This window comes from Echinococcus granulosus, assembly GCF_000524195.1.
Source record: "Echinococcus granulosus chromosome Unknown EG_S00044, whole genome shotgun sequence".
NCBI classification, from domain to species: Eukaryota; Metazoa; Platyhelminthes; class Cestoda; order Cyclophyllidea; family Taeniidae; genus Echinococcus; species Echinococcus granulosus.
In genome coordinates this window covers 577172-603269 of record NW_020170424.1, presented here as the reverse complement: position 1 = coordinate 603269, position 26098 = coordinate 577172, and the positions used below count along the sequence as shown (strand labels likewise).

The 26098-nt window shown below is 44.3% G+C and overlaps 3 protein-coding genes across 3 annotated transcripts in view; 1 reads left to right on the top strand and 2 right to left on the bottom strand. All coding sequences in view use genetic code 11, as the record gives it.

Moving 5' to 3' along the window:
• Positions 1-6975: 6975 nt before the first annotated feature.
• On the bottom strand, positions 6976-10329 carry EGR_05714 (Regulator of gene activity; the record flags this gene model as incomplete). The annotated part of the gene is made up of 6 exons (XM_024494963.1): positions 6976-7579; positions 7715-7933; positions 8927-10032; positions 10122-10197; positions 10236-10280; positions 10313-10329. The coding sequence occupies 6 exons, from the start codon at positions 10327-10329 to the stop codon at positions 6976-6978; spliced, it is 2067 nt and encodes a 688-aa protein (XP_024350659.1).
• A 1669-nt stretch (positions 10330-11998) lies between these two features.
• Positions 11999-15190, top strand: EGR_05713 (Putative deoxyribose-phosphate aldolase; the record flags this gene model as incomplete). Its single annotated transcript, XM_024494962.1, has 7 exons — positions 11999-12026; positions 12063-12157; positions 12193-12358; positions 12397-12624; positions 12672-12919; positions 14392-14594; positions 15079-15190. The coding sequence occupies 7 exons, from the start codon at positions 11999-12001 to the stop codon at positions 15188-15190; spliced, it is 1080 nt and encodes a 359-aa protein (XP_024350658.1).
• A 2078-nt stretch (positions 15191-17268) lies between these two features.
• The window catches only part of EGR_05712 (cAMP-specific 3',5'-cyclic phosphodiesterase), a gene marked incomplete at both ends in the record, with an annotated part of 31014 nt that continues 22184 nt past the window's right edge, over positions 17269-26098 (bottom strand). Inside the window, 7 exons of the mRNA XM_024494961.1 lie at positions 17269-17493; positions 18637-18819; positions 19571-19693; positions 21189-21343; positions 22776-22875; positions 23181-23379; positions 24647-24834. Coding sequence (XP_024350657.1) covers positions 17269-17493; positions 18637-18819; positions 19571-19693; positions 21189-21343; positions 22776-22875; positions 23181-23379; positions 24647-24834 — 1173 coding nt within the window. The remainder of the gene's footprint in view (positions 17494-18636; positions 18820-19570; positions 19694-21188; positions 21344-22775; positions 22876-23180; positions 23380-24646; positions 24835-26098) is intronic.

Below are 26098 nucleotides of genomic sequence, written 5' to 3'. Positions count from 1 at the left end.
TGAGTTTATCCGAGATTGGCATGGTGAACACCGAACATCGGAAATGAGTACTGCTGGAGTGATTCAAATGCATTCATTGAGCAACGAGGTATGGCGGCATAGAGGACCAATCTGGATGTTCTGGCATGAAAGGTGCTGCCCGAATCGCATTACCTTAAGTGAGCAGGCCTTTCTTTACTTGTTTACTTCTTCACCTTCCATTGGAAGAGAAAAACATATGAAAAACACTTTGCGTATTCGTCAAAGCTGCATTTTCTGCACTGCTCTGGAATTCTCCCACTCATTTCATTAATCCAGGCAGGATATCTGCCAATTGCACACTTGATCTCTCCAACATTTCTCCAACTACAAACTGCATGAATCAACCACAAAACTGAAGTATCGTTATCGGTGGCAGCAGTGGAGCATCCCTTCTAGTTGGTGGTAGTTGTAGTTGTGCTGCCAGTTCCAATTAAGTCTCATTCTTCATGCCCAACAATTGGGTCCCTCTGGGATTTTCTGCAAAATAATATTTCCAGGTTTGTTGGTTGCTTTGAGTTCAGCGAACGCCATTGCTATGAGTGCAGCTAGTGGTAGTGATGGTCCGAGTGCCCTCACCTCACTTCCATCGCAATTTCCACCACACTGCCTTCTGTCATTATTCCCACGTCGGGACAATCTCCTAACGTTGCAATAGGCGAAGCACTGCTGAGGAATTAAGGGGCCCAGTTTAGCAGTATGACAGTTGGCGATGCAAATTCCAGTAGCTTCTTACACTAACTGCTTGACAGCTATGCCACCAGCATTGCTAAGTACACGATAGACAGACAGTCTGCAATGACTTGTCTGACTAGGCTAATTCAAACCGAACCCTCCCACCTCCCATTGCAACACTCGCTCCCGTACCAAATTTGGCCTCTCCAGGAATCGTCAACTGGTTTTCGCCTGGGCTACCAGTGGGTATTCCATTTTTCCTTTTACTATTCATATATTTTGCTCCCTTCATTTGCGTGTTGTCACTTCGCGAAATGTCACTGACATGCTGGAGACAACAAGGCCATTATCGCGTGGCTTGCTGTCGTGATAGCTCTGCTGATAAATTCATCTGCCTGATTATGAGTCTTCGTGGCACAGGCGGTTGTTGAGCACCCATTCCTCGTTTTCACAAAGCTACGAAGTGTCCTTCCTACTCCACTAGACAGCCATTGCATGTTCCAACCCCAACACATAAGTCACAACGCAGAACGGCTGTTTACCACGCCACTGAGAATGCTGCTGACATACTGATTAACAGGGAATCGCACACAGCTACAAGAACTTGATCCTCCAAAGGACGGGCGATGGATTTGTGAAGAGTGCAATAGACTTGTCACGTAGATCTGCAGCGCAGTCTCGGTTGATGTAACCTTATGTGGAAACACTGAGGGAGGAAAGAAAGCTGTGATGTACATTACGGAATAGGAAGTGGACAAAGATGAACTAAGAGGCAATAGCATCGGCACCCCTTCCAACACCACTATCAGGCACATTGGTATCGATGGGAGTTGTGAAATTCTGAGCAATGGGTGAGGTAGGAGTTGTCTGCCAGTTGAACTCTGGGTAGATGGTGTGGTTGGAAGTGCCACTGCTACCAAGGCTTTTTGCTGTTGCCATCGCCCTCACGAACATTCTGGCTTGCAGTGCGTCAGTGATGGTAGTGTTAAATCGCGCCTATCCAATGTTTACATGTTTATCTTAATGCTTCTGCTTCTTCCGCATTTAGAATGAGGAAGTTTCATGCCACTGCGTTGGGGTGGGAGAAGCTGACACTTCTCTGTCGCCTCACGGAAAGTTGCATTTCCCCACCTGCCTGTCCGCCTGATTTAGCACCTCAAAATTCTGTTCCTCCATAAAATTTGTTTTCTAATACACCAACACTCCTGCCGATTCACTTGTCATATTCTCGATGAGTGAAGGCGAAGCGAAGGCTTTAATTCCGGCTTTTAATGAAGACAAAATATTATGAATGGCATGTTTGAGCACCACAACCAACGATGCGATTCGACGCACTCGTGCCACATTCACTTGCACCACCCCACGATGACGGTCAGACAGGCCGATACACTGGTTCACGTGTGTGTGAGGGTGTCAGCTCGATTGTGAGAGCAGATTTCCAAAAGTCCCGCTTAAAACCACTGCTTAGGCACCTATCCGAGGCTTCGACATCCACACACAACCACACTTCAAAGAATTTCTTGCATTTGCCGAGTTGTTAAATGAGGCACCAAATGTTACCTCAACCGAAAGCATGCCGATTAGAGCAGCAAAGTAAATGAGAACGATGAATATTTGAAAAAGCAGGTAATTCTCTCCACTACTAACTCTGGTGGAGTGAGTTGCCGACAGTTCACTCTGCGTTGATTTGCACCAGTAGTAACGTCCTTCAAGAATGGGCCTGCCGAATAGCCTAAACCGTGTAGATCCAAGCTTTACTTTGATGAAGGCGCAAAGTGTTCCCGGTAAGTCCCTTTAGCCAGGCGGGTGTTAAAGAAGAAATCAAGTGGAATTCGACGTGTTTACTGCAGCTGCAAGCACTCCAAACAGTGCAGTTCACTTTCGATTTCATGCATCGCTATTCCACGTCACTGTAGATGTGCTCATTTCGATTTATCACTCTGCACCGCCTAGATCCCCATAATCTTATCGCATCGCACATTAGACCAGCGTGGCCCATCTCATCTCAGAACTCCCCTTGGCACACTTCTCCATTGCTGCAGGCATTCTTCCCATGTAGAATATCACCTCACTTCCTTTTGACTCTTGCACTGCCTCTGTAGATAACCAGCCATGTGGCTATCGCCCAGGTCACAATCTTGCCATCCGAGTGCCTCGGTCATTCATGTACCTGTCTACTGTCAGCATTAAGTTCTAACTCCAACTGGCAGTAGTGAAGAGGGAAGGTAGTGCCCCGAGCAACACGGCTTTCCACAGCGCATTCGTTCAGTCGCTTTTTCACCGAGCAGTGAAATTTAGCATCGCAAGCTATTTGAATGAATGCACAGCCAGTGAAGGAATTTAGGAAGTTCTGCTTGTTTTGACAGTCATTAAAAGCGAGTCATTTCGCTCGCAATTTCTCTTCTTCATTTACACTTACTTTTCTGTCTTGAAACACCTCTGAGCCGACGTGGTACCTGAGTAACTGCACTTGTTGATCATCTCCATCCCACTTCCCACGCCCATTGACAAATATTAATGTGAATTCCACCTTCCTACTCTCGCCTGGATCCCTCCACACCACCCTAGTGGCCCTTCTCCACAGCTCTTACGCAGCAGCAACACCATCATGAGGAAAAGCTGACTGCAGATTTATGGAAAGCAGAGTATTTTGATTGCGTGGAACATTCACCGTTGCAGTAATTTGACTCCCCTGTCAAAGTGTCGCAAATTGGATAGAATTACCGTTACCAAACTCCAATTTATGGTGAAGTGATTACTAAAGAGAGAATCGACTGGTCCGCCACCCAGTCTCTGGTACTACTCACTCCTTCACATCGATGATTAGCAGACAAATCGTTTGTCCTCCTGCCTTTCAAATCGCTCTGCATCGAAGAATCGCAGTCAATGTAGCAATTGACGCTGAAGGTGCCCACACATGTGCATAGTAGAGTGACCTTTCGTGTATGAGGTCAATCGTCAATGGCTCACAACCCCATATATGGGCCAGCCAGGCGTATGTCTTTTTATTCCGCCACATCAACAGCCAGCATACCTACTGCTTGATCGTGTTTTGCCCTGACTATTTACAAAGAGACTATGTGACGGCTTTTTATGAATAGGCGCAGTTAGGAGCACCTTCCAACACGCCTGCACAGCTGATGGCCAAGACTAGGCAGGTGAGTTGTCGCCTGAAGATGAAAAGGGGCGCAGCGTCCTTCTTCCGGATTTGTGCATGATCCTGCTAATTCCCCTCCACTTCTGACCTCTCCTCATCAGTCTCATGGCTCAAGTTCATCAGGCAGCTTTCAATGTCCAAAGCACGTTTCAGCAACTGCAAGTGATCGAATCAGTACCGCATCCTGTTCAAGAAGCGGGGACGATGGTAGCACTGCCTCTAACAGAATTTGTGGTTGGGGTACACTGAGGTACAATTTTATTTACCACTACTACCGCGAAAGTCATACTTTCATAGAGTATTGGAAGTTCTGCTGCATTCCTTTGCAGCAGAAGTTGACTGGAGCTGAACAGGAATTATGTTATGCATTTGTCACTTCCTCATAAGGTGGTCTGCTCAGTCTCCAGAAAAGAAAAACTTATCATTTTGCACTATTTTTGAGCATTCATGCCACCACATCAGTGACATGCTTTTAGTGTCATTTCCATGTGGTGTCGCTTCAGGAAATGAAGACATTGCCACGGGCCTTATTATTTCTGACCAGCTGCACCTTCTTCCACATCTCTCGTCCACATCCTGTGGTAGTTCATCTTATTCCGATTCTAGGCAGAATGGATGATTCCTACCACACCTTTCCTGTTTATGGTGAACTGCTCAACGCATGACGCTAATCACGACATGCCTCAGGATTGTCAAACTGATGGTTACATTGAGGATCGTCTTCCCGCTGAGGCTTCACTGAAAACATTCACTCACGAAATTCCCCACTTTATCGTCTACAACCACACTCAGGAGGGCATTCAAGTAGTGGCCGCTAAAGAGCTGTAAGTACTTCCCTTCCACCCTCCACCGTCCCAATCGTCCAGGTTAATACCTTCATAAGTCAGTTGTACTCAAATGTCACTCGTAGTTGCCCAGACAGCTAGCTTGGAGTAGAGAGTGCTGGAAACCACTCCGCGTTGATTTCACAGAAAGGAGTTGGCATGGCTCAGTCATGTGACTGAAGGTGAGGTAACTCGCAGATGTGGTTCGTAGCTTGACATCTGCTAGACGAGGGAGACTAGGCAAATGGCGATTGGTTATGTTGATTTGCCTCATACACGGAGCACAGTGAATTGCAGAATGCAGCCCATATCCTCGTCTTATCTCCAGTGGCCGCAATAGGATCAGCAACAGCTTCGACAACGCCACAAATTCAAGAGTGCCGGAAGGACGGCAATGTAGACAGCTGCTCCTAGCTCCGTTATCACGCCTGCTGTGGTCATCTCTCTCCCACTTTACCGCATTTCACTCATTTCTGTCCCATTGAATGCATTTTTTATTTACCTTCTTAGTCTCTGTATTACCACCACTGCTGTCGTCGCCTGGGTGTGCCTACTTCATTAACCCTCCTCCCTATGCGTCGCAGTGGCACAATTCTTCTTTACTGTCAAAAATAGAGAGTGCTCTTCAACGCGATGGATCTCTAGATGGTGCATCTTTGGAACCAATTTGCTTTTCACAATTTGTGGGCATCGCGTCCTATTTGTTACTGTGCTCCGCATCTTCTCCAAGGAACACGCAACAACTATGAGGGAAAGTGTCTGTCTCAGACAAGATCCAATTACATGCATCAGGTTTGGCTGACGCTTCAAAAGAAGAGGAATGCAGTAGAAAGAATAGCCAAGTGTATTTTTCTAATAGACCAAGGCAAAGCTACGCTGAATTTTACTTGAAATTACTTCACAGCATTGGAGTTCAATCTATGTTCTACGAGCATTGCGGTGGAGGCCAAGTCGGAGGAGGCTGTTGGACAGCCTTCCACCTGTCATCAGCAGCGTCCTTGGTAGCAGTAGCCGCTTCCACAATAGTTTTCATGACAACAGCTAGTGGCTGGTGCACTGAAGCCATCCATCCATCCACCCACCCATTCCACGTCCATTCACCCATCTATCCATCCATCCCTCCGTGGTACTTCAAAGGACATCTACAAAACTACTTGTTGCGGAAACAATAGACAGTTTAAGGGTTGGAAGTGGCCTTTTGTCAAACCTCAAAACAGCAGAGCTACGTGGAACAAGACACGAAATTAACTTCACCCATCAAGTACGATGCAGTCCATATTCGAGTGGCAGTCGAGTCAAATCGGCACTGCAGGAGTTTTCATTGTGGAGCTCTGAGCCTTCTCTCGCATCGTAGTAGACTATACTGGCGTGGAAGATGACCTATTGCTGACAGAGAGGCGAAGTCAGAACTGCGAATCCTTCAGCACACAACGCATTACCACTCGTGCACACGCTTTGTTGAGCGTGAAACCGAAGGTCCCACAATGACTCCATCACTCGCCACGTTCATTCATCTACACACTCACCCGGCAGAGACGAAGACCAAAGTTGTCCACAAGACTGCCAGCTAGCTGAACTCACTTGACCATCCGAATAAACGATCTGGACACCGAGTCATGGAGAAGTGGCAAGACAATCCCTTCCACACTGACAAGGCAACACTTGAAGCTCCAACCTAGAAGGAACAACGTGAGACATCTCCTCCTCATCCTTCCACAAGCACAACAAATACCTCTTTAGCCAATAGAGAATTGTACTTTTGAAAGATTTGCTAATGTGAGTGCGCGCACACATGCGCGAGCGCACATACAAACAGACAGAACGAGGTGAAATTGCGACCACCATGGCAACAATTTTCACGTCGATGTTGTCATTGATGAGAAAGAGGAAAGGAAGGAATTTTCATCCATTCATAGTTGCTGCTGCTGCTACTGTCACCGCTGGTGTGCTAGCTGAAGAATGCAAAGGGAGAGAGAAAGGGGAGTGGTACAAACAGGAAAAAAATAGGGATGATGAGTCCTGTGTCCATTCACCCATCCTTCCTAAAGATGTGGAAGTGAAGCGGACGAAAGAGGTAGGTGGGTAGGTAGGTGTATTACAGAGCTGAATTGCCTCAAACATTTCCGAAGTCAATAAATACACGTACGCCTCCTTGGGAGGAGTGGAAGGGGGAGGAGAATTTACACTTTCGCGCAACGGTCGATGAGTGGCTGACAAGGAGAAGACCAAAGAGGAGAGTAAATGCATTCAGGTGAAGAGACTGGCAGGAAGAGAAAAGCAAGCAGAGAGGAATGCAGCAGGCTAAGATGATGACGACGGTACTGTTGTTGTAGCAGTTGTTATGGGATCGACTGAGCTCGGGCCATTAGAGGAGGACACAGCAGCAGCAGCAGCAGCGGCGGCGGCAGAGCCAGGAGCAGCGACGACCAGAGGTACGGTGGAGTCGTTCACTTTCGACTCTGCTTTCCCCACTGGCATCTGCTGGGATACACCAATTGTTGGTCCATTGGGCAGCATCGAGGAGACAACTGACAGTTTAGAGGTGTTAGCTGCAGTCGCAGGAGGTCGAGGAATGCGTCCGGTCTGCGTAAAATAGGTGGATCCACCTGCTCCACTGCTGCTGCTAAACATGTGCTGCTGCTGCTGCTGTTGTTGTTGGTGATAAATCGGAGGTATGGGCTGCACTCTAGCGTTGAGAGTGGAGGAGGACAACTGGTAGGTAGTCGGTGTGTCGTCCAGGTCAGCGTAGCAGATGGTCATTTGTTGAATCACCTTTTCCGAGGCCAGCGGTTCCCAGCAGTAATAAGTGCCCTGCTCCGAGGCGCCTTCTCGGATCACATCACCTCCAGGGACGGGGGTGAGCCATCGCATCTTCTTTTTGTGATACCGCCAATCTCGGTTGTATCTGCATTCACAAATCAATCACAATTGCTCTTTTTGGCTTTACCAGACCCTATCTTTCTAAATCATTGAGAGCAAAATGGATGTAACAGGACGATAAAATACGCAAACTAGACAAAAGTGAGTAGGCAGGACTTACAGCCCCTTAGCGGCGACCAATTGAACTTCTTCGCGACAGCAATTGTAGAATATCCAAAAGAGGATTTCGTCAGTGAGATTTTCCAGTGGAGGGTCAGAAGGAAGACGGCTCGCAATCCGACTGCGAATTTGGTACTCTGGAGGTACGTTGTAGTCCATATCATGAGGTCGCAACATGCACTGATCGGTCAAGGGAGAGGCAAAAACGCTGTGTAGTTCCCTGAAAATGAGGAAGAGGCATTAAAAAACCGCCTATGCCACAAAGAATCACCATAAAGTAGACAAATTCCTCGGCACAGTTACTATGGCCAAATGGCGTGTGAGGAGGAAGAATGGATCGCGTTCTAGGAACCAATTCTCTGCTATTCACACTTGAACACCACGTGGTGCAATAGATGTTAGCATGATAATGACGTTTCGTGACGTGACGACGTGCAAATAACAGTGAAATTGCAAGTGCTAGTAGTGTAGGGGAGTAGATGCTGAAAAAGTGACCATTTTTTGAAAGAACAGGTCATTTGTGAAGGAAATGACGTTTTCATAACATAAACAATTTGTGCTCCCACGAATTTCAATCAGAATTACAGCTGGTCCAGTAGAGAACAGTTTCCCAGTAGATCAGGGAGAATAGCGAGATTCCTCATCGTTTTCAAGAGTCGCACTTATTTCATGCAAACATGGCAATGCCAGTTTCGCCTTAAAACGAGCTAATAGGTAGTTGAATGGACTGAAACCACCCATTAGACTTCCTTATCCCGATAGCGAGCCTGCTTCGTCGCTAAACCTTGGGTAACCTTGGCATTTGATGCTAATTGAGAAGTGGCTTTCCTTGAGGTCCCTAGACTAACTGAATTAAGGGGGGTTTACTAGCAGAATAGCCAGTCACACCCGAGAACAACGCCTATAAAAGTGATTTTGAGTAAGTCAATTTAATTCTCCAAACGCAGTCCAAGAATGATTTGCTGGATATAAACAGTCAGCTGAATGTGAGGCGGGTACTAATACCTCAAACACCCATACCCTGACGGTTCTTTTTCACGAAAAACTGGTTGGTCCAGCTCAAGCAGAGTCAACCCAGTTGGGGACTATATACCACAAACCTAGCTTAAATCTGAAAACAATTTCCTTGGAACCATGGGCAGGAGGATTATTGGACAAATTAAAATCAGGAACATAAGTCATTGAAAAAGAAAACCAAATCACAAGTGGTTACCCAGATGGAGGCCAGTTGACAATGCCTAAAGAGGCTAAATTTAATCCGGGAGCGAGTGTTTCGAAGGAAGGATCGATTTGAATTAGCTTAAGCAGACCAATCATCCCAAATTGGTTGTCAATCATGTTCTTGGGAATGTTGGTGACATAGTTGTCGCCCAGCAATTGCAAGGTGCCACTGAAATTTGCTCCACCAACGGACAAACTACCGCTCTGAGAACGCTGTACTCGATGAGTTGCCTGATTCTTCAGCACTGTTTCGGCAGATGAGGCGTTAAGTGATTGACTCGACATGGGAATGGTGACGGAGGGTAACGCAGTGGGGATTACAGAGGAAGGAGACGAAGCACCAGCACCTGGCCCACCACTACCGCCAGCCCCACTGGCAGTAACAGCATTTGCAGAACTTTGAGCAACCGGTAAAGCGGGGAAATCCCTGTCTATGGAAAATTCCGGTGAGGCCTGAATGTTGGACGCCGAGAAGGAGGCTTGATTGGAAACAGCACCACTACTACCGCCACCGCCACCGCCACCTAGAGGAGATATCCCGCTATTGCCACCACCCTTTGCAATAACTGAGACGTAATTTCGACTTTGAGAGCTGCCAGCAATACTTTGGTTTTGCGATTGATTCACAGAATTCATAATTGGGGGAAAATCGGAGGGATCAAATGCGAGACCAGAAGAAACGCCCGGGTTCATGAGATTAGTGGCGGTGCTTACAGAACCACCCAGCAAGCCCATACCCGTGACGGACTTGCTTGGACCCATAAACGGTGGTTTGGAATTGTTCACAAGGCCGGACATGAGTGAAGAGATCTCAGAATTCACTGCGTGGTTCATACTTCCAATTCCAGTGAGCAAAGAAGGCTCGGAAATACCTCGTTGCGGTGTACCATGGAAGTTTGAACTGGGTCCATAGGGGAGAAGGTTCAAGGCAACGCTGTCCACACCAGAATCTTGATTGTAAGCATTTCGCACGTTGGCAACGTTAGAGTTAAGTCCTTTTAGTCGAGTAGAGGACGAAGGACGAGGAGCATAGTTGAGTCCAATGCTTCCACCCAATCCGCCTAATGACGAAGAGCCACTCGCGTTACTCAGGAGAGACTACATGGTTAAAAATGCAGACATGAGTTTGCAAGGAACTAACATGTAGCGTGGGACCCTGTTACAAATAACACAAAGAGTCAACACACCCTTTTATCAGCACTTTGTTGAAAGGACGAGGAATTCTTATGCGTGTCGTTTTGCATGGTTCTGCCCATTCCTAATCTGATTAGTTTAGTAAAAGGAGGATAATCAAAACATACTGGGCTGCACTATTCCAAGAGGATGGATGATCAAATGTATTTCGTCTAAAACATTTAAGTCAGAGAGCGCAGCTTACTGTCCAATACCGGCCATACGATGTACGCATGTGCTTGAAAGAACCCTTTAACTTGGAAGTTTACAAGTATCGAGGAGTTAACTGAATTGGAATTGTAGAAAACCTAAAGATTAACAGAAATAAATATCATTTTTCAGGACAGATATCACGAAATGTGGTCATAGGGGGCTTAGAAGTCAAGGAAAAGAAAACCAGGAACCGTACACATACCACTAAATTCTTCTGTGTCCTTTTGTTTAAATACTTGGTGAGTTAAAACGAGCCCGACCTGAAGCCATTAATTGGCTTACCTAGTGATTGCTTAAAACGACAAAAAAGGCACTTGTTAAGTGCATTTTTACCCGTACTTTCAATCACTTGTTATGCCAAACTAAGTAGATGATCACCCCCTATATTCATTTCAGCAGATTTATGCATCTACAACTCCATGCTCATAATAACTTGTATAATTCTTTTAAAAATGATTAACATTACATTGCAGCCCTTTCTAATTGGTCAAAACATTGCTGTTAGTATAAGTTGGGCTCTTGATCTCGTTTTTATGTACCAAATGCCTTTACTGTTACAGTTTTGTAGGAAATTTTATAATATGCCTAAAAAAATAAGAACCTAAATTGTTAATCACGACCGTATAGTGTGTTTATTTAAAACGTACTCCTTAAGCTTGAGGTGGGTAGAATATATAAACCCCGTAATGGGTCGAATGTCATCGACTTTGAGGAAAAAACGTACCTCGGACACCTTGACCTTGATGCCTGTTCTTCTTTGTTTGTCAATACTTAATAAAACATGTCCCTGTAGGGCGAGACTCATCGATCCCCACTTCCCTGTTCCAAGCGTTCTTAAAAGAGCCCGGTTGGTTCAATTTGGACATATTTATTAAAGAAGTAAGGACCGAGAGGGAAAGTACAACGCTTAAGAAGGGAGGAACCGCAGTCACTAGGTACGGGAGAGAACGATCCTGTCACGAGATTCGTATTTCCTGAGGGCCCCCTCCCTGAAAGGCACATTAAAACATTGAGTATTACAGTCCCACTTGTTCCAAGGGTGTGGAGGCTAAAGGTGGTAGTGAAGAGCAGCACCCATTGCGGTTGCGAAAAAAATCTTTATAGGAAATTAAACAAATTGTAGAACGAGAAGTAGCAGCCCGGAACCTGACTTGTTACATGTTATCCATAATTTCGGTGGGACGTCGTGATGCCCACATTTTGCAAGTCTTGCGGACTTGCTAGATTAGGGGAAGATATGAATCTTAAATTTAAACCATGGTGGTTTACTGGTTAAAACACAAGTATCACATTGTCTCCAAAGAACCTGTAAAAAGACCATCAATACGACCTCGTAAATCTCAATTTGCTTTACCAATAGATGAATACTTAGTCATTCACGTAATTGCACTTCCGCAACCTATCTCTTTCCATTTTCGAAATTCGTTGCAACAGATTGCATTTTTACTTTTTTGTTTGCTTAATTTTTTGGCATCTCCATTGTTACACAAAAAGCAGTATCTACAAGCAACATCGGATTTGTAAAATAAGATTGACAATTAAGGTGTTATAATATTTTTGTGAAATTTAACCATTTTAAAAAATTTACAACTTGTAAATGTAGTTTTAATTTGTAGCATTTTTGGTACATTACGGAAAATTTCCGCGTGCAATCCGAGTCAATCGCCGCAGGAAAACGATGAAGTCTAATACAATTTCTGCTTTTGGTATGACTAATTGGTAAAATCTTGATGATTCCCCAGACCGTGATCTTGTTCATTCCTCTGTTGTTGATGCCTCCAATATAAACGTTCTGGCCAAGGATTTAAGTAGCATACGTCTCGAGGGTAATCCAGAGGTAGGGTTTTCTTCTGAATTTTACATACTTGACAGATTCAATGGCTCCTGAGAACCGTTGGTTTCATCGATCTCACCACCCTTGCCGGTGATGACACTTCCGCCAATGTGCACCGTCTTTGTGCCAAAGCTAAACGCCCTCTAAGCACGCCAATTCTGGACAAACTCTCTGAACGCTATGGCGTGACCCCAGGGGAAGTTCGTAAGCCGCCCCTACTATTTGTAACTAGCAAAATGCAGGTACCGCTGCTGTCTGTGTCTACCCCTACCAAGTGAAAACTGCATTGGATTATCTCGAACGAATTGGCGCCTCATATATACCCATAGCTGCAGTTGCTACTGGCTTTCCATCTGGCCAATATTCTCTCAAATCGAGGTTAGAAGAGATCCGCTATGCAATTGATAGTGGAGCCTCCGAAATCGATATTGTTATCAACCGGACTCTTGCTCTTGAAGGCAGATGGAGAGGTAGATTCCTAATTTCCTTTTCTAGTTGACAATTAACTCTCCTCTAGATCTGTACGATGAGATTTGTGAAATGCGAACGACGTGTGGAAATCGTGCTCATCTCAAGACCATTCTTGCGGTCGGTGAATTGGGTTCCTATGCAAATGTCTACGCAGCTTCTATGACATGCATGCTTGCTGGGGCTGACTTTATCAAGACATCTACAGGCAAAGAGAGCACTGTTAATGCGACTCTCCCAATCAGTGTTGTGATGTGTCGTGCCATTGCGGATTTTCAAGACACTTATGGCATTAAGGTGTGTGATTTCCTCCCTCTTACTTTCCTGTGAGGTTCGTTTTTGTGGCATTTCTGGGTCTCATGTTCGCCTTCTGTTTTGGGGAAGATTTCATTCTAGTTCTATGATCGTTTCCTTCGTTTTTGATTCTTTAAATATCCCACATTGGTCTACACTTACCGCTTGGGTTATTTAATGCAGAAGTGCGAATTTCAACATTTTTTAAAATGTGTCTATCAGAAATAGGAAACCAACCTGCTTTTAATGCATATTTGTCTCCGTCAAATGCCAAGCGGTCGAAATCGCTGTCCCTATGGTTACTTCTAGGGCTCTCAATCCTATCTAGATTAAAATATAGAACAAATTGTTTTTAAGCACAATAACCATCTACTTTTATCAGCAAAATAACAGACGATCATCTCAACACTGTGGTGATTTGTCTTATGTATAGGCGACTGGCAGTTCAACTCAATGATCGTTTATTCTAATTGATGACACCGCTTCTGGTACTTTCCCCTCTTTATTGGGCCTCGTATCCAAAGTTGTTATTTATTAGCTATGCTTAAAGCTATTTACACCTCATATTTCTTACCTTGAGACGTCGTTTCACTATATCTCGGCATTATTTTTGGCAATTTTAGCATGAAAAGGATTTCAGCCAATGGTTTTGTGGGATCTAGAAGACGGGCTATTTTGCTCACTGATATTCACTTTATCGTACTTCTTGCCAAAAAATGACCTTTCCTAGATTTTGCGGCTGTTCTATGCATTATGAACACTTTGCCGATTACGGTACTTTTCGTCTTCTCAATTCGTCAACTTTGTTTTTGGAAGTGAGGAAAGGTACATCCGCTACTAACGTCACAGATGTCGTGAGTCTGCACGTCACACGTCTGCAGCAGAATTGGTCGATTGGGTGGTGCTTGTTAGTGTCACATTTGAGGATTCGAACATCTAGGTAGGCTGTGGTGGTCTGCTTCATTTTGAGACTTTGATACCAAACGAGTTAGTCTAAGCATCACTTTTTCGAACTATGTAGTTTCTATTCGGTGATATATGATTTAACATGTTCCTTGTTGTAAAAACGGTAGGATGTGTCTTCATTTTAGCGTGGTGCCGCAAGTCTTTGTCATCTCTAATGGATTTTAGTTGAGTTGACCCCTTAAATCCCAGGGGCTGCAGCTCTGGATGTTTCTGAAAGTACCACAGAATGATGCCACCCTGGCATCAAAATCCTGTTTCCTTTGGGTGGGTTCCCATGAGGCACTTGACTGTGATGTGTATGGCATTGCACCAGAACTCCTCGATATGCTTTGCACACTTTGGAATGTCTCTCCGAGTATTGCCTTTTCAAATAGGTCTAGCTTCTTCCAAAAACATTTTGCTAATAAATTTATGAAACTGTAGATAGCCCAAGTTAGGTTTTCAGATCGTCGATTTTATTACAAAAGCGATAGTCCCCAAAGCTGATCAATTTCTGCTTCTCTTTCTAGGTGGGCTACAAGCCGGCAGGTGGACTGAAGACCTGGAAAGACGCACTGGAGTTCACGGCCTTGGTGCACAGTATGCTGGGCCCGGATTGGGTGAACCGGGAGTACTTCCGTATCGGAGCCAGCTCTCTCCTCGGTGGCATTGAATCGCGTATTTACAGCCTTCTACACAACACAGCGCCGCGTTCTGGTGACCTGGCCCTCATGTAGCTCCATTCTACCTTACATTGTTGATTCACACCGCCCCTGTTCATGTGTTAGGTCCTATGGTTTAGATCTCCTGTGCGTAGATTTTTAATAAATTTAGGAGCGCATTTTTCTACCACCGGTTATGGCTTCTGGTTTGATATCGGTTCATTGCAGTTCGTCAGGACTGTGCCCTATCTGCTAGAAAACAGGTTTTCTCAGATGAAACAGTCGTTTTAGCCAACTGGAGGAGTTTACGAGTTTCCAGTTGGATCTGACGACAAAGCGGGTGGAATATGATGTATTACGCGTTGGTTGATGCTGCTCCACCTTTTTATTTCATTTTTCCCGTAGTATGCATGTTTTTCATGTGCGGTCCGCGATCTTGGGAGGAGTCATCCGACTTATTTATCTTGGGTCCTCTTAATCGCTTGATGATCACTCCTTTCGCTTTTAATTAGTAAACAAGGAAATTCATAAATGATTACAAAGATGTCGGTACAGAACTCGTTTGAAGCAGAGTTGCGCACCAGGTCAGCAGAAGGCGCGCTCGGCAATTTCATTGGATCCGTTTAAAAAATACGACGGCAAGGACAAAGGCTTTTCCACTCGCTGAGATCTTCCGAGTCATCTTTGAAGAATTGCATCGACTTGTCACTTCTATTCATTGCCGCAGTAGAGCTTGAATCTTTTCAGTATAATCTCATCAATTGCCAAATCACCAATTCAAAAATGCTATCAAGCATTGATCGCTGCTTGTCAATCGTGCCGTTGCATGACATTCAACTCCAGTCAAGTAATGCAGCAGAGTGATCGACGATTGTAAAAATCCACTGGAAGAAGGCTAATTAGAGCTTGAAAACAAGGAATGCATCTTAATTAAAGCCTTTCCACCTTCTGCTACTCCTGCATTTAAGCGCTTCTCCATACAGACGTCTTCTCCTTGGCACATTTCACTCCACACACCCAGGGCCTTGTTGATGTCATTGTACTTTTAAATGCTTTATTCTGTCGGTCTCTTGTTTACAAAGAAAAGGGTTTTCAATAATGTCTAGTGTGTTAGAGACCTTAAAATGTGTCGCAACTAGTCAACATTGAATCCGGCCTCTTTCAAGGATACTTTAATGAAATTGCGCCAACTGACTGATCGGATATCTACGTGATCGTTCAGTCGATTTTTGACCACCGGAGGTTCGTTGCGCGCCTAAATGAGTGACCTCTCACTGTGCTCCTTGCGTCGTCGTTGGCGTCAATTTATCAGCTCTTGTGGATGTTTTTGGCGGATCTACTTCAAGACTTGAATGTCTACTAACGGCTTTAGAGATTATTTGGTTGTCATATTGCTGGCAGCTTTGGCAGGAGGGCTGCGCCATTTATGTCATGGAAGAAAACCGCTTCTGCTTCTGCGGAGACTCGAAGGAGATGGGATGTTAGAGACGACATTCACCGCCAGGCTCTCCTGGGCTAATCCATCACTACAGCCCCCTGGAACGTTGTACCGGGGTAAACAATTCCACCGGACCTCTACAGCTTCTAAGAAGATGGAGTTATCCCCAGACCGAGAATAACCTGCAGCTCTTTTCTTGTTCAATCCCAACCATTCTGCTGTCAGCACGAAGGTAAAGGAAAACTCGGGGTGTCACATATGTGTGACGCTGACGGTGAAGATATTGAGTGAATTTTTTGTTGCAGCGAGTGTTGCCATGGTAAATAAGAGGCATAGGAAATGTCTAACCTTAAGCGATGTGGGAGCAACAAACCGCTATCAGTTCGGAAATCTCCTCCTTGTAACAGTTGAGCATGACATGATCTTCGGTTCCGCCCTGTGAGGTGTTTCCGTACACGCACCTGCCATTGTGACGAGCGGTATGGAGGTGTAACCGCAGAGCGTGAAACGCTGCCGAAGGCAAATCTTACTCATTCCTCGCTGCATTGCTTGCTGCCTCTTCCTCCTCGTGTAGAACATTGTACTTACTGTTGAGCCTCCAATGAATATCAACGTCGAAATGAGACACGGCTCTGCTTCGAATGTAAGCTTGAACAAGTGAGTTTTCCCAGCCACCCATGTTATCAGACCCCCTTAGTCCCTTCTGTACATTGATGAAAGCGTCAAAACGTCTTCGTGAGCAACACAGACGCCACCTACCAACCATCAATCGTCAAAAGCCTCACCCCATCTCAACTCTTTCTCTTCCTTATTCTCCTCTGTGGGATGATTTGTACAACTGAGTTGGAAAGTCTTTCTCACACACGCTTTGAATGCCGGGATGGTGGAGGTTGGGGGGTAAAGGAGGGAAACCAGACGGAGTAGGAGCGGTGTGTGAGGGGGTGTGGTGGGAGGATGCTACAATGGAGTAATGACTCGTCTACATCTTTTTCTCCTTCGAGTCTGGCGGTAGTAATACACACCAACAATGATTATAATTGGCAGAAGGACAGGTGGTAGTCGGGTGGTTGGACTGGGTGATAAATTGTGAAGGAGGAGAAGTCAAGGATGAATTGGAGTGGTGGGAGGATGGAAAGATACATCGAAAGTGTGCCACCCCACTTCTTACCCTCATCCTTTCCTCTCTATATTCATTCCTTTACAACTTCTACGAGAGAGACCATGGAGGAAAAGTAAAAGGAAAGGAGGTAAAGAGGAGGGAAGAAGATCTACACTAGATGAGGTGGTGGATCGACTCGATGAGGATGTCAGGCAGTGGTGGTGGATGTCGTGGCGGTAGTGAAATCTTCCGTCTCCTTCGACTGTGCCTGTTGTTGTGACGTCTGTTGTTGATGATGGTCGTCAGCGTGGATGAGATTGAAGTACCAATTGCGATTGTACTCCAACAACTCAAGAATGTCCTGTGCTGCAGGATGCACCAAATCGGACCACATCTCCCACAGAGGGTGTGAGATGAAATCGATGAAACTGACCTACAAGACAATGCGTGGAAGGTGAGCTTCTAACTTCCACTCTAAACAATCCGCCATTGACAAAAAAACATGGTACTGCTATGCTAGGTCGAGTTATTCCGCCCCAATTTACACGGGTCGCCCTTATATCCATGTCTAGACAAGGGGAGTGGATGGGTGAGAGGCTAAATCTGACGATGGAGTCAAGAATTGGGTTAAAAAGATGGGTGAAAATGATGGCAGGTTAATAAAAACACAACACACATCCGAATTCACATCTAAGCGTCGGAAAAATGAAAGAGAAGGGTCGCACAATCAAGTGCATCTAGTTGGTGCTTTAAAAATGTTTAAAAGTTGAGAAGGTAGATGTAGCCAAAACCCTCAGGAAGAGGAATACAGAGGAATTGAAGTATTTACTACCAATGTTAATAACACTAATGCCGATCCGTGATCCTTACCCATAGGGATAGAAGGGCGCTACCAATACCCCTATCCCTAGCCACTTCATTTTCTATTATCTCACTTTTATTTCCCCTTTGCCTCCTCTCTTTCCAATGTGATCATGTAAGTGTCTAGCGCTAATGCCCAGAAAAGATGACAATCCCTTTGGAACTCGTTGAGACATCATCGAGGGAATAGGGGGAGTGAGGGTGAGATAGTCTCTTTCTTCCCAATCAGTCTGTCAGTCAGAAAGCAGTGTAGAATGTCAAAGGGAAGGAATAAGGACAGCCTCTGAAGTCCAATCGCTTATCTCAAATTAACCTGCCAATAGTGACACATTTTGTAGGGCAGACAAGCTCAACTACCATCCATCAGGTTCACTTAATGGAGTGTACAAGTGAACGGGAAGAGTGGTGCGGAGGACAATAAGGAGGGCAGAGGATAAACTGACACCTCCTCATCCATGCATATAAACGATTGCGTGTAATTTACAAGCTGCCCCTACAATTTACAATAAGTCATTGCAGCGAGGTCTAACGAAAATAGCACGGGCTTTTTTCAACCATTGACAGCATTCCCTTGATCAACACCCGTATATTTTCAAGATGAATTCAACCGCTCTGAAGGGGTTAAAAGTTGACGCTTCTGAAGATTTCGTCCCCTATGCTTCGCCATTAGCACCAATAATAGCACAGAATGCGAGAGGAGGTGGAAGAAAAGTACCTGAGATTTTTCAATAGTGGCAGTTTCACGATCACACATGGGGCTGATGTCGAGACCGGCGGCGCGTTCTCGGTCACCTTGGAGGAAGAACTCATCCATGAGACGGTGCATCCACTTGGTGTAAAGATCCAACGGCTTCGCTGTGTTAGACAGATCCGCGCAGTGCACCATATTCTGTAGGATCTGGGGGTTAAAAGCAAAAAAAGTGATCTGGCACGGATATAAGGGGATTCGTCAATTAAGAGGACCTACACTGATGGTAGCAATTTACCAAGAATCTAACATGCGATGACTATGAGAATAAGGAATCACATTTTCTCATTCCAGAAGCTAAACGAAACAATAGTTCTTCGGTTCAAATAGTCGCCAAACTCGGATCAACTTCTAGCTCATTCATCACTCCATCAATCCATTCGTGCATAAATCCTAGATCCGTCCATCCATTATTTGTCTAGGACTTATTCCCTCATCCTTTAAATTCACGATTCGCAAAATAAAAAACCATTAATTAAACAACCGATGGCAAACAGCCCTCACAGATGGCACGGTAAACATAAACAATGCTTGCCGAAATATTAGTGGCGTTTAGCGTTTAGTTACATCAATTCTTGAAATTTACAAGGGGTGTCGAATTTGCTGGCAAAATTACACACTAGCGCACAGAACAACCTTTTGAACTAGCGTAAAACTCTAGAAGTGAATAGCAAACAATACGGCTGTCGATATTTTCTCTAATAATTCTACTAAAATGGTGCTCCATATGGAATTTCCAACTAGATCAGACAGCTCGAGCACCTTTACACGCACACGCCTAGACGCACCAACACAGACTACAAGCGAGTGCTACATGACATGATGTCTCCAGTGCGACAAGACACACCCAATCCACACCCGGGACAAGCTAGCACACAGAGTCGCGGAATTGGCCGTCTACCTGCATGCGGTCTGTATAGTTGTCGAGGTTGAGGATGCCTGAACCGGCCACCTTCTTGGTTTCCACCATGGTCTTAAGGTCGGCAAGAAGGGACATGTGTTTCGACATATCCGTGCAGAGCACCTAAATGGGATTATAAATCGCATTACATTATTTAAAAATAAGCTTTACTTAAATTAATTTCAGTCGGCAAAGCATATTAAAATTGCTTGCTCTAATCATAAATATTGGGCCTTAATTTTTCCCTTTTATTTGAATGAAAATTATTTAAGAAATGACATACTAAACCATTTCGAAGTGTAGTTACAATGAAAGGCCGCTCGGTGACTTAAGAACATGGGGCGTTAATATGGAAATTCTGATTTTTTAGAAAACCAAGTATGTATTCACTGACGCCAATCACAATTTGAGCCAGAAAAAGGAATCAGAGGTACGCCAAGCTTCAATTTGATTTTCACATTCTGTCTCTCTCGGGACAGTGAATCCAACACGGAAGACGAGAGAACGTGCTGCCGACAGTGCTAAAATTCAAGTAATCAACGAATTCTCAAAAGGCATATTTGGCCACTGAGTTAAATGAGATTTTAGTGGAAGCTAAGGAGAATCCAGGTCAGCGCCTGTGGATTCGAGCGATAGGTGCAGTCAAGCGACCTGGCTCATAACATCTCATAGTCTCTTTCAGCTGTTCCAAACTTCGCCGGAGAAACAATCCAAGCAGGAACTACTACTACTTGGATGAAAATTTCAGGGTCACTGAGTCAGACGCAATTAGATAGTTTTTTAGAACAAAGGTGTTTTAAACGGCGCCAAAGCTAGCGTTGTGTCAAATAATGCTTAACTTCGAATTAAAGTTATTCAAATAAATGGATCTACACGCTCTCAATGTGGATAGTTTGGGATAACCGAGTACAGTCTTCCTTATGGAAGGGAAACTCTAAAGAGGCCAATTACTCCAACTCGGTGACCTCGAAGCAGATAGAAACATAAGCTACTGATGTAGTAAATTGAGAATCCATCAGTGAAACAAAAGTTCCGTACTTATTAGAGCGGCAAACTTTTCTAGGGAGAGTTGAAGTGAAGGACGCAACAAAATTAGTTCAGGTTTGATTGGCCTCGTCGAGTCGGGTTAGAATGGACAGTAATTATAAGGCCGATTCGGCACTTCTAATAGAAGAAAATCACTGAGTAATTCCTCCCCAGGAAAGTTATGATTTTTTTTCGAAAAATTTGGCTTAGAATCAGCGCATGAGACCAGATAGCAGTATATGTTACTTAAAAGGCTAATTCAGCGTCTCTGATATAATCGAATCACAATATCTCTCTCTGATATGACGATTGGTTAAATGAGCCAAAGTGGAGCCATTAAAGTGGGTGGGAAGTTGTGCTACTAACAGAGTGAACACAGTAACTTCAGGCTAAATGAAGATGACAAGAGAACCACCCTAAAGGAAACCAACTGGAGCTTCCGAAACTGCTGTGTTTGGTTCAAATGCATGCCATTTGTGTTGCTGACTAAGCGTCCTCGTGTTAAATGAGAACTTAGTGCCACATCGGCGCCACTAAAGGGAATGAGGATGCATACTCCATAATATAACCATCTCATCGTGCCTCAACTCACCATATCAATGACCATGCGCCGGAAGGTGAGGCGTTGCTTTCGGGTGAGATTCACGAGAATATCGCAACCGGGAAAGGTGAGCAAATTGAAGGCCACTGCCAAATGATAGTTTTCCAGCACCGAGGCATCATTGTACAGTATCGCCAGTGCATCATCTAGAGTACAAATAAATCACTCACCTATAGCCTACTCAGTAGCTTGATTATCTTGATCTCAACATCCACGGACACATAGACATACACTATTTACCATTCAAATATTTAATTTTACTTTTTAATTTTTCGTCAAGGGACTTTCATTTAATTACGAGTAACTGAACAGCGCCTTTAAGCAACAGGTCCTAATAGTGTAGAAGTCAACTGAATTAATACAACCCTTTGTGCTACGAATTTTCAATGGCGGTTACAAGTTATTTCTTAAAAAGGAGGGTAATTTATGTCTGGCAATTAGTGTTAATAACCTCAAAAGTGGAGCACCATCAAAGCTTTGCGTTGAAGGGAACGCCTTTAGTTTATTAATAGAAAAAAAACTGGAAACCGACCACTAGCACCTCTATCTTGACCAGAATTACTGTTCATTCATAGGCCAATTGAATGTCCATCCCGGTGTTAACTAATCGTGGCTTTATCGAAAGTCTCTCTGCTTTCAAATTCCCCCCCTCCCTCTCCCTCACCCCTCCCACCCACTTCGAATGGATGACGATCTGAGCTGGGAAACTCGCCCGATCACGAGCCAGCATTTGATTGGTTCCAGGCAATGAAGGCGAGATCAAGTAGCCAATTGGCAAATAAGCTAGTCATTTATTTGAGAAAATTTTTCAATCTTTTTCCTTCCTAAATTGCAATACCTAAAAGGGACTAATTAATTGCGCGATAGGTGGGAAAAGCGAATGAGGAAAATCACCCGTCCAGTCAGAAAGTGGGCAAACTGATTGGTTTTGAGAGTCGCTTTCGTCGTCTTACACAACTTATGATGCAAATTTTCCTTTTGATGTTTGACGTGATTTATCTCGCTTCAACAAGGTTGTTCTGTGGTTGGAAATAAAATAAGGAGAAATGTTATTACAGTTTCTAGTTATTAAAAAGGGGTTTTAATCTTCGTGGAAGTTTATTGAGGAAGTTTGGACACCAGTCAGAAAATAAGATAACCACTTTCTTGCAAGGGATAAGAAGAATGAGCTGGGAAGTTTCAACGGGATCCGAAATTATTAAGAATTCTAGCCAAAATACGATCGCAATCATAAATGTCCAAATTTCTATCAGGACAATCACAGTACCATTACAGGGCTGCTAAAATTTCGTACAAGTCCAAGTTCGTGCATGCATTTATCTATCAAAATAGACAGTTGCGTCACGGTGACAGTGTGACAACCGTGCCCCACTTTTTCCCTCCAAGTACAAATGTCGTGAGACTAAAAAGTACGCAATAATTCGTAAAAATGGGGGTTTTAAATCTGGCAGCAACAATAGCGAATATGGATAATCAAAAGGAACCAAAGAACCAAATGTCAAAGAAACAGTGATGTAGATCTCAGAAGATTCACTGCTTTTAGTAAACTGTGGATAAAGAATGACAAGAAGGACTTACTCGTATTGATAAGGTATTGGTTGGTGACACCGGGATGATTCACGTCATGGACGGCACAGGCAATGATCACTGCGGCCAACTCGAGGTCAGTAAAAACGGACTGAGAATGGAAAACAAAAGTTTTCATTTTACTACTTTCTCTCTTACCGGGTCAATTAACATTCAGGTCGATTGTTTAGTTTAAGTGTCAGGCCAAGCTTATAAGTGAATTAAGGGCATTTATTTGAACCCTTACGACTACCTCAGAACCTAGTTTACTTGTTGAAATACAGTTCCGAGAGATTCAATCTATCGGTTTTTCACAAATTAAATTCACATTGCTTTTCTGATTATTTCATGTATAAATGACGAATTATGGGATGGAATTTTCATGTCATGTTAATATTTTTAATGTCAAGAGTAGACGTCTAAGCGATTGCAACAATACTCCTCCGACAGCAGTTGCTCAGGCACCGCCCGACACACACGGCTAAGATCAAAGCCTTCATGAGAGGCAAGACAAGGGAAAATTAAGTGTATGTCTGAAATTTCTTCAGCTGTCATCCTCCTGTTTACTTGAATCGTCGATAGAATCTCCACCTCCGTAGTCCCCGTGTGCCTGCAGCTGACTGAAGGCGCAAAAAGCTACGCACCCGGCCACTTTTCCCAGGCACGACTTTGCGAGGAAGAAACTTACTCTCCACTGAGCACACATTCCAATGAAGATGAATTTTTGCTTCTGAAACAAGCATTCCCTTTAACCCACAAAATATCATTGATAGCACTAAGTAATTCCTTCCCTTCAACTTAAAGTTACGCACAAGTTTCGCAGCTCTCTTCACTCTAGGATGATAACCCCTTCTTGGTAGCACAACCAGTTTAAACTCTATTTTTGTGATCAGATGAGGTCACCTCAAATAGGTTATTTAGGTCCCCACTCATTGGACTAATTCATGATTACCCAAAGATTAAAGAAGCAATAAGTTATTGTGGGTCCATGGGGACTCATGCTCAAAGTAGGCATTAATTTAACATCAGGGTTTTGACAGGACGCGTCAAGCTCTGCTTTGAATTCGTTTCCCTTCCCCACTGACGACAGAGTAGACGACCCTGATTTATCAGGGTATACTAGCTTACTCCAATGTCACCTTCTAGTAAATGGAAAATACCGCATCTGGGAACCACAATGGTCTCAGGTGACTTTAGTCAGTCCATTCGCAGAATGCAAAGAGGAAATTGTCTTTTTCAATACATACTTTGTTGTCGGATCGGATTAAAAATGTTTATCGAAGATGCAATTCTTTAATAAAAAGTTCTCCAGAGGTTTAAAGAACGGCAAACTATCTCAGATCTACAAGCAATACTCAATGGGTCATTCATGGAGATAACTTTTCATTATTGACCAGTAAAAACTAGTCTCAAACACTTGAAATAATTCAGAATCAATGAACCAAAAATTGCAAATCCGAAGTCGCAGCACCACGAGGTTATGGCTCCAGCTTCATTTCGCGCTATTGACCACATACAACATTTATGACTCAACAAAGCATGTCTAAATAAAACTTGCGTGTCAGGGAAATCAGATACCACATTTAATTGAGTTGGAATTTTCGCAGCTTGTACTGGGGAGGTGATTGATTGGATAGGCTCAAGGTCATGGCTACTTATCGACCCACGTAATCAGCTGGCAGTGATCATGGAGGCACATGACACTGTCCACCCTCTTTACCCCTTTTCTCCTTTGTACATTGCCTCACACCAATCCCATACCTAACCGCGCACACACGCGCGCACGGGATTTGCAATCGATCGTAAGTGCGCCTTATACGCCGACGCGCTGATTGGTGGAGAGCAGCGCTGCCCAATAACGCAGCTTTCAGGCGTACACGTACGCGTTGTTGTCTTCGGCCTCGCTGCAGTAGTCGTAGCCGTCATCCTTCGTCGTCAGCGCGAAGCAGACACTTTTAGTCGCCCTGTTGTGATGACTGCTAGCATGTAGCGCTGCGGCCATTGATGCCTCTTCTGCTTCAGTTGCTGCTTCTGATGCATAAATGCATGCACGAGAGTTAGTGAACTCGAGCTCACAAAGGGAACACAGCTAGTACAATCACTAAAATTCGAGTGGAATCGAGGCAACGCCTGTTCAAAGGAATCACGAATGGCTAGCTCACTAGATTTTTGTTTTGGTTTAGACTACAACAGCTGCAGGTGTTATGGTCGGTAGTATAATGACTGTTATGGCAGCAGTCGCACCGGATGTCTACCTCTGCGTGTATGGTTCCAGTCATGTCTAGAGCGTAGGCTCCATCCATATCCTCAATTTGATAAACTTCTTTTTGTTTTTAGGCGTAATCATGTAGGTCCTTCCAGCCTCACGTAACTTGACCTACCCTCCAGTGGTATGGAGCTCCGCAGCCAGCCTTCTGGCTCTTCCGTGCACTCATCCTAACCTGCTTCCAGAATCGAGAGGATTTGTAATGCGTGCACAACGCGTGTGACACATTGGTGGAAGAAGCCGGAAGAGCGTTCACGTCCTCAGTGGAACAAAAGCAGGACTACAAAAATCACACAGACTCCTGACAACTCTTCCACTATCAAGTTTTGCATCGTTGCAGATCCTGGTCCAAAAAGAGAACTGCTTGCATTATCTCAGTAAATGAGGAGTAAAACCAGCACATCAGAAATCTACCTGCGCTGTAATGACTGAAATCGGAATGGAATACCAGAGAACTGAGTTATATTGTTTCTACGAAGTGCTCTCCTTGGAAAACATTGTCTAGCTTCGATCGATAATTAACAGCCCAGCTTTCAAGGGCGCGTGTGACACCGTCAAAATCTACAAGATGTATCCCTGACGTTGACTTTGACAAAGTCATCACGTTGCTTTAGTCCTTGTTTCACAATTTCACTCAAACTGACGTAGGAGATTAGGTACAGGAGACACCGAGAAAATAGATCAAAAGGATAAGACCAATGTAGACCAAAGAGAATTGTCACTACTCACGACTGCTCAGCCCTCGTTGATTTGACCTTCACGCTTAATTAACAAAACTCGTCTAGTGACACATAGAACTGCCAGCATCCCAGCCCCTCCACGCGCTAATAATAAAGCCTATTTGGGAGCCAGGTCTCTCATAACGCCTACGGAAGTAACTATAGTGTCAATATACATTTCTGGATATTCAAGAGAGACGTATGCAAAGGACGTTTACGGCAAATCAGGAATTTCAATCGCCCACGCTTTTCGCCAAATGGAATACTACCCTCGCAGTAGCTAGCACAGTACCATGGTGATGACTTTTCCCACTACTAGTAGTTAACACATATGTGTCTGGTCAGCTCAC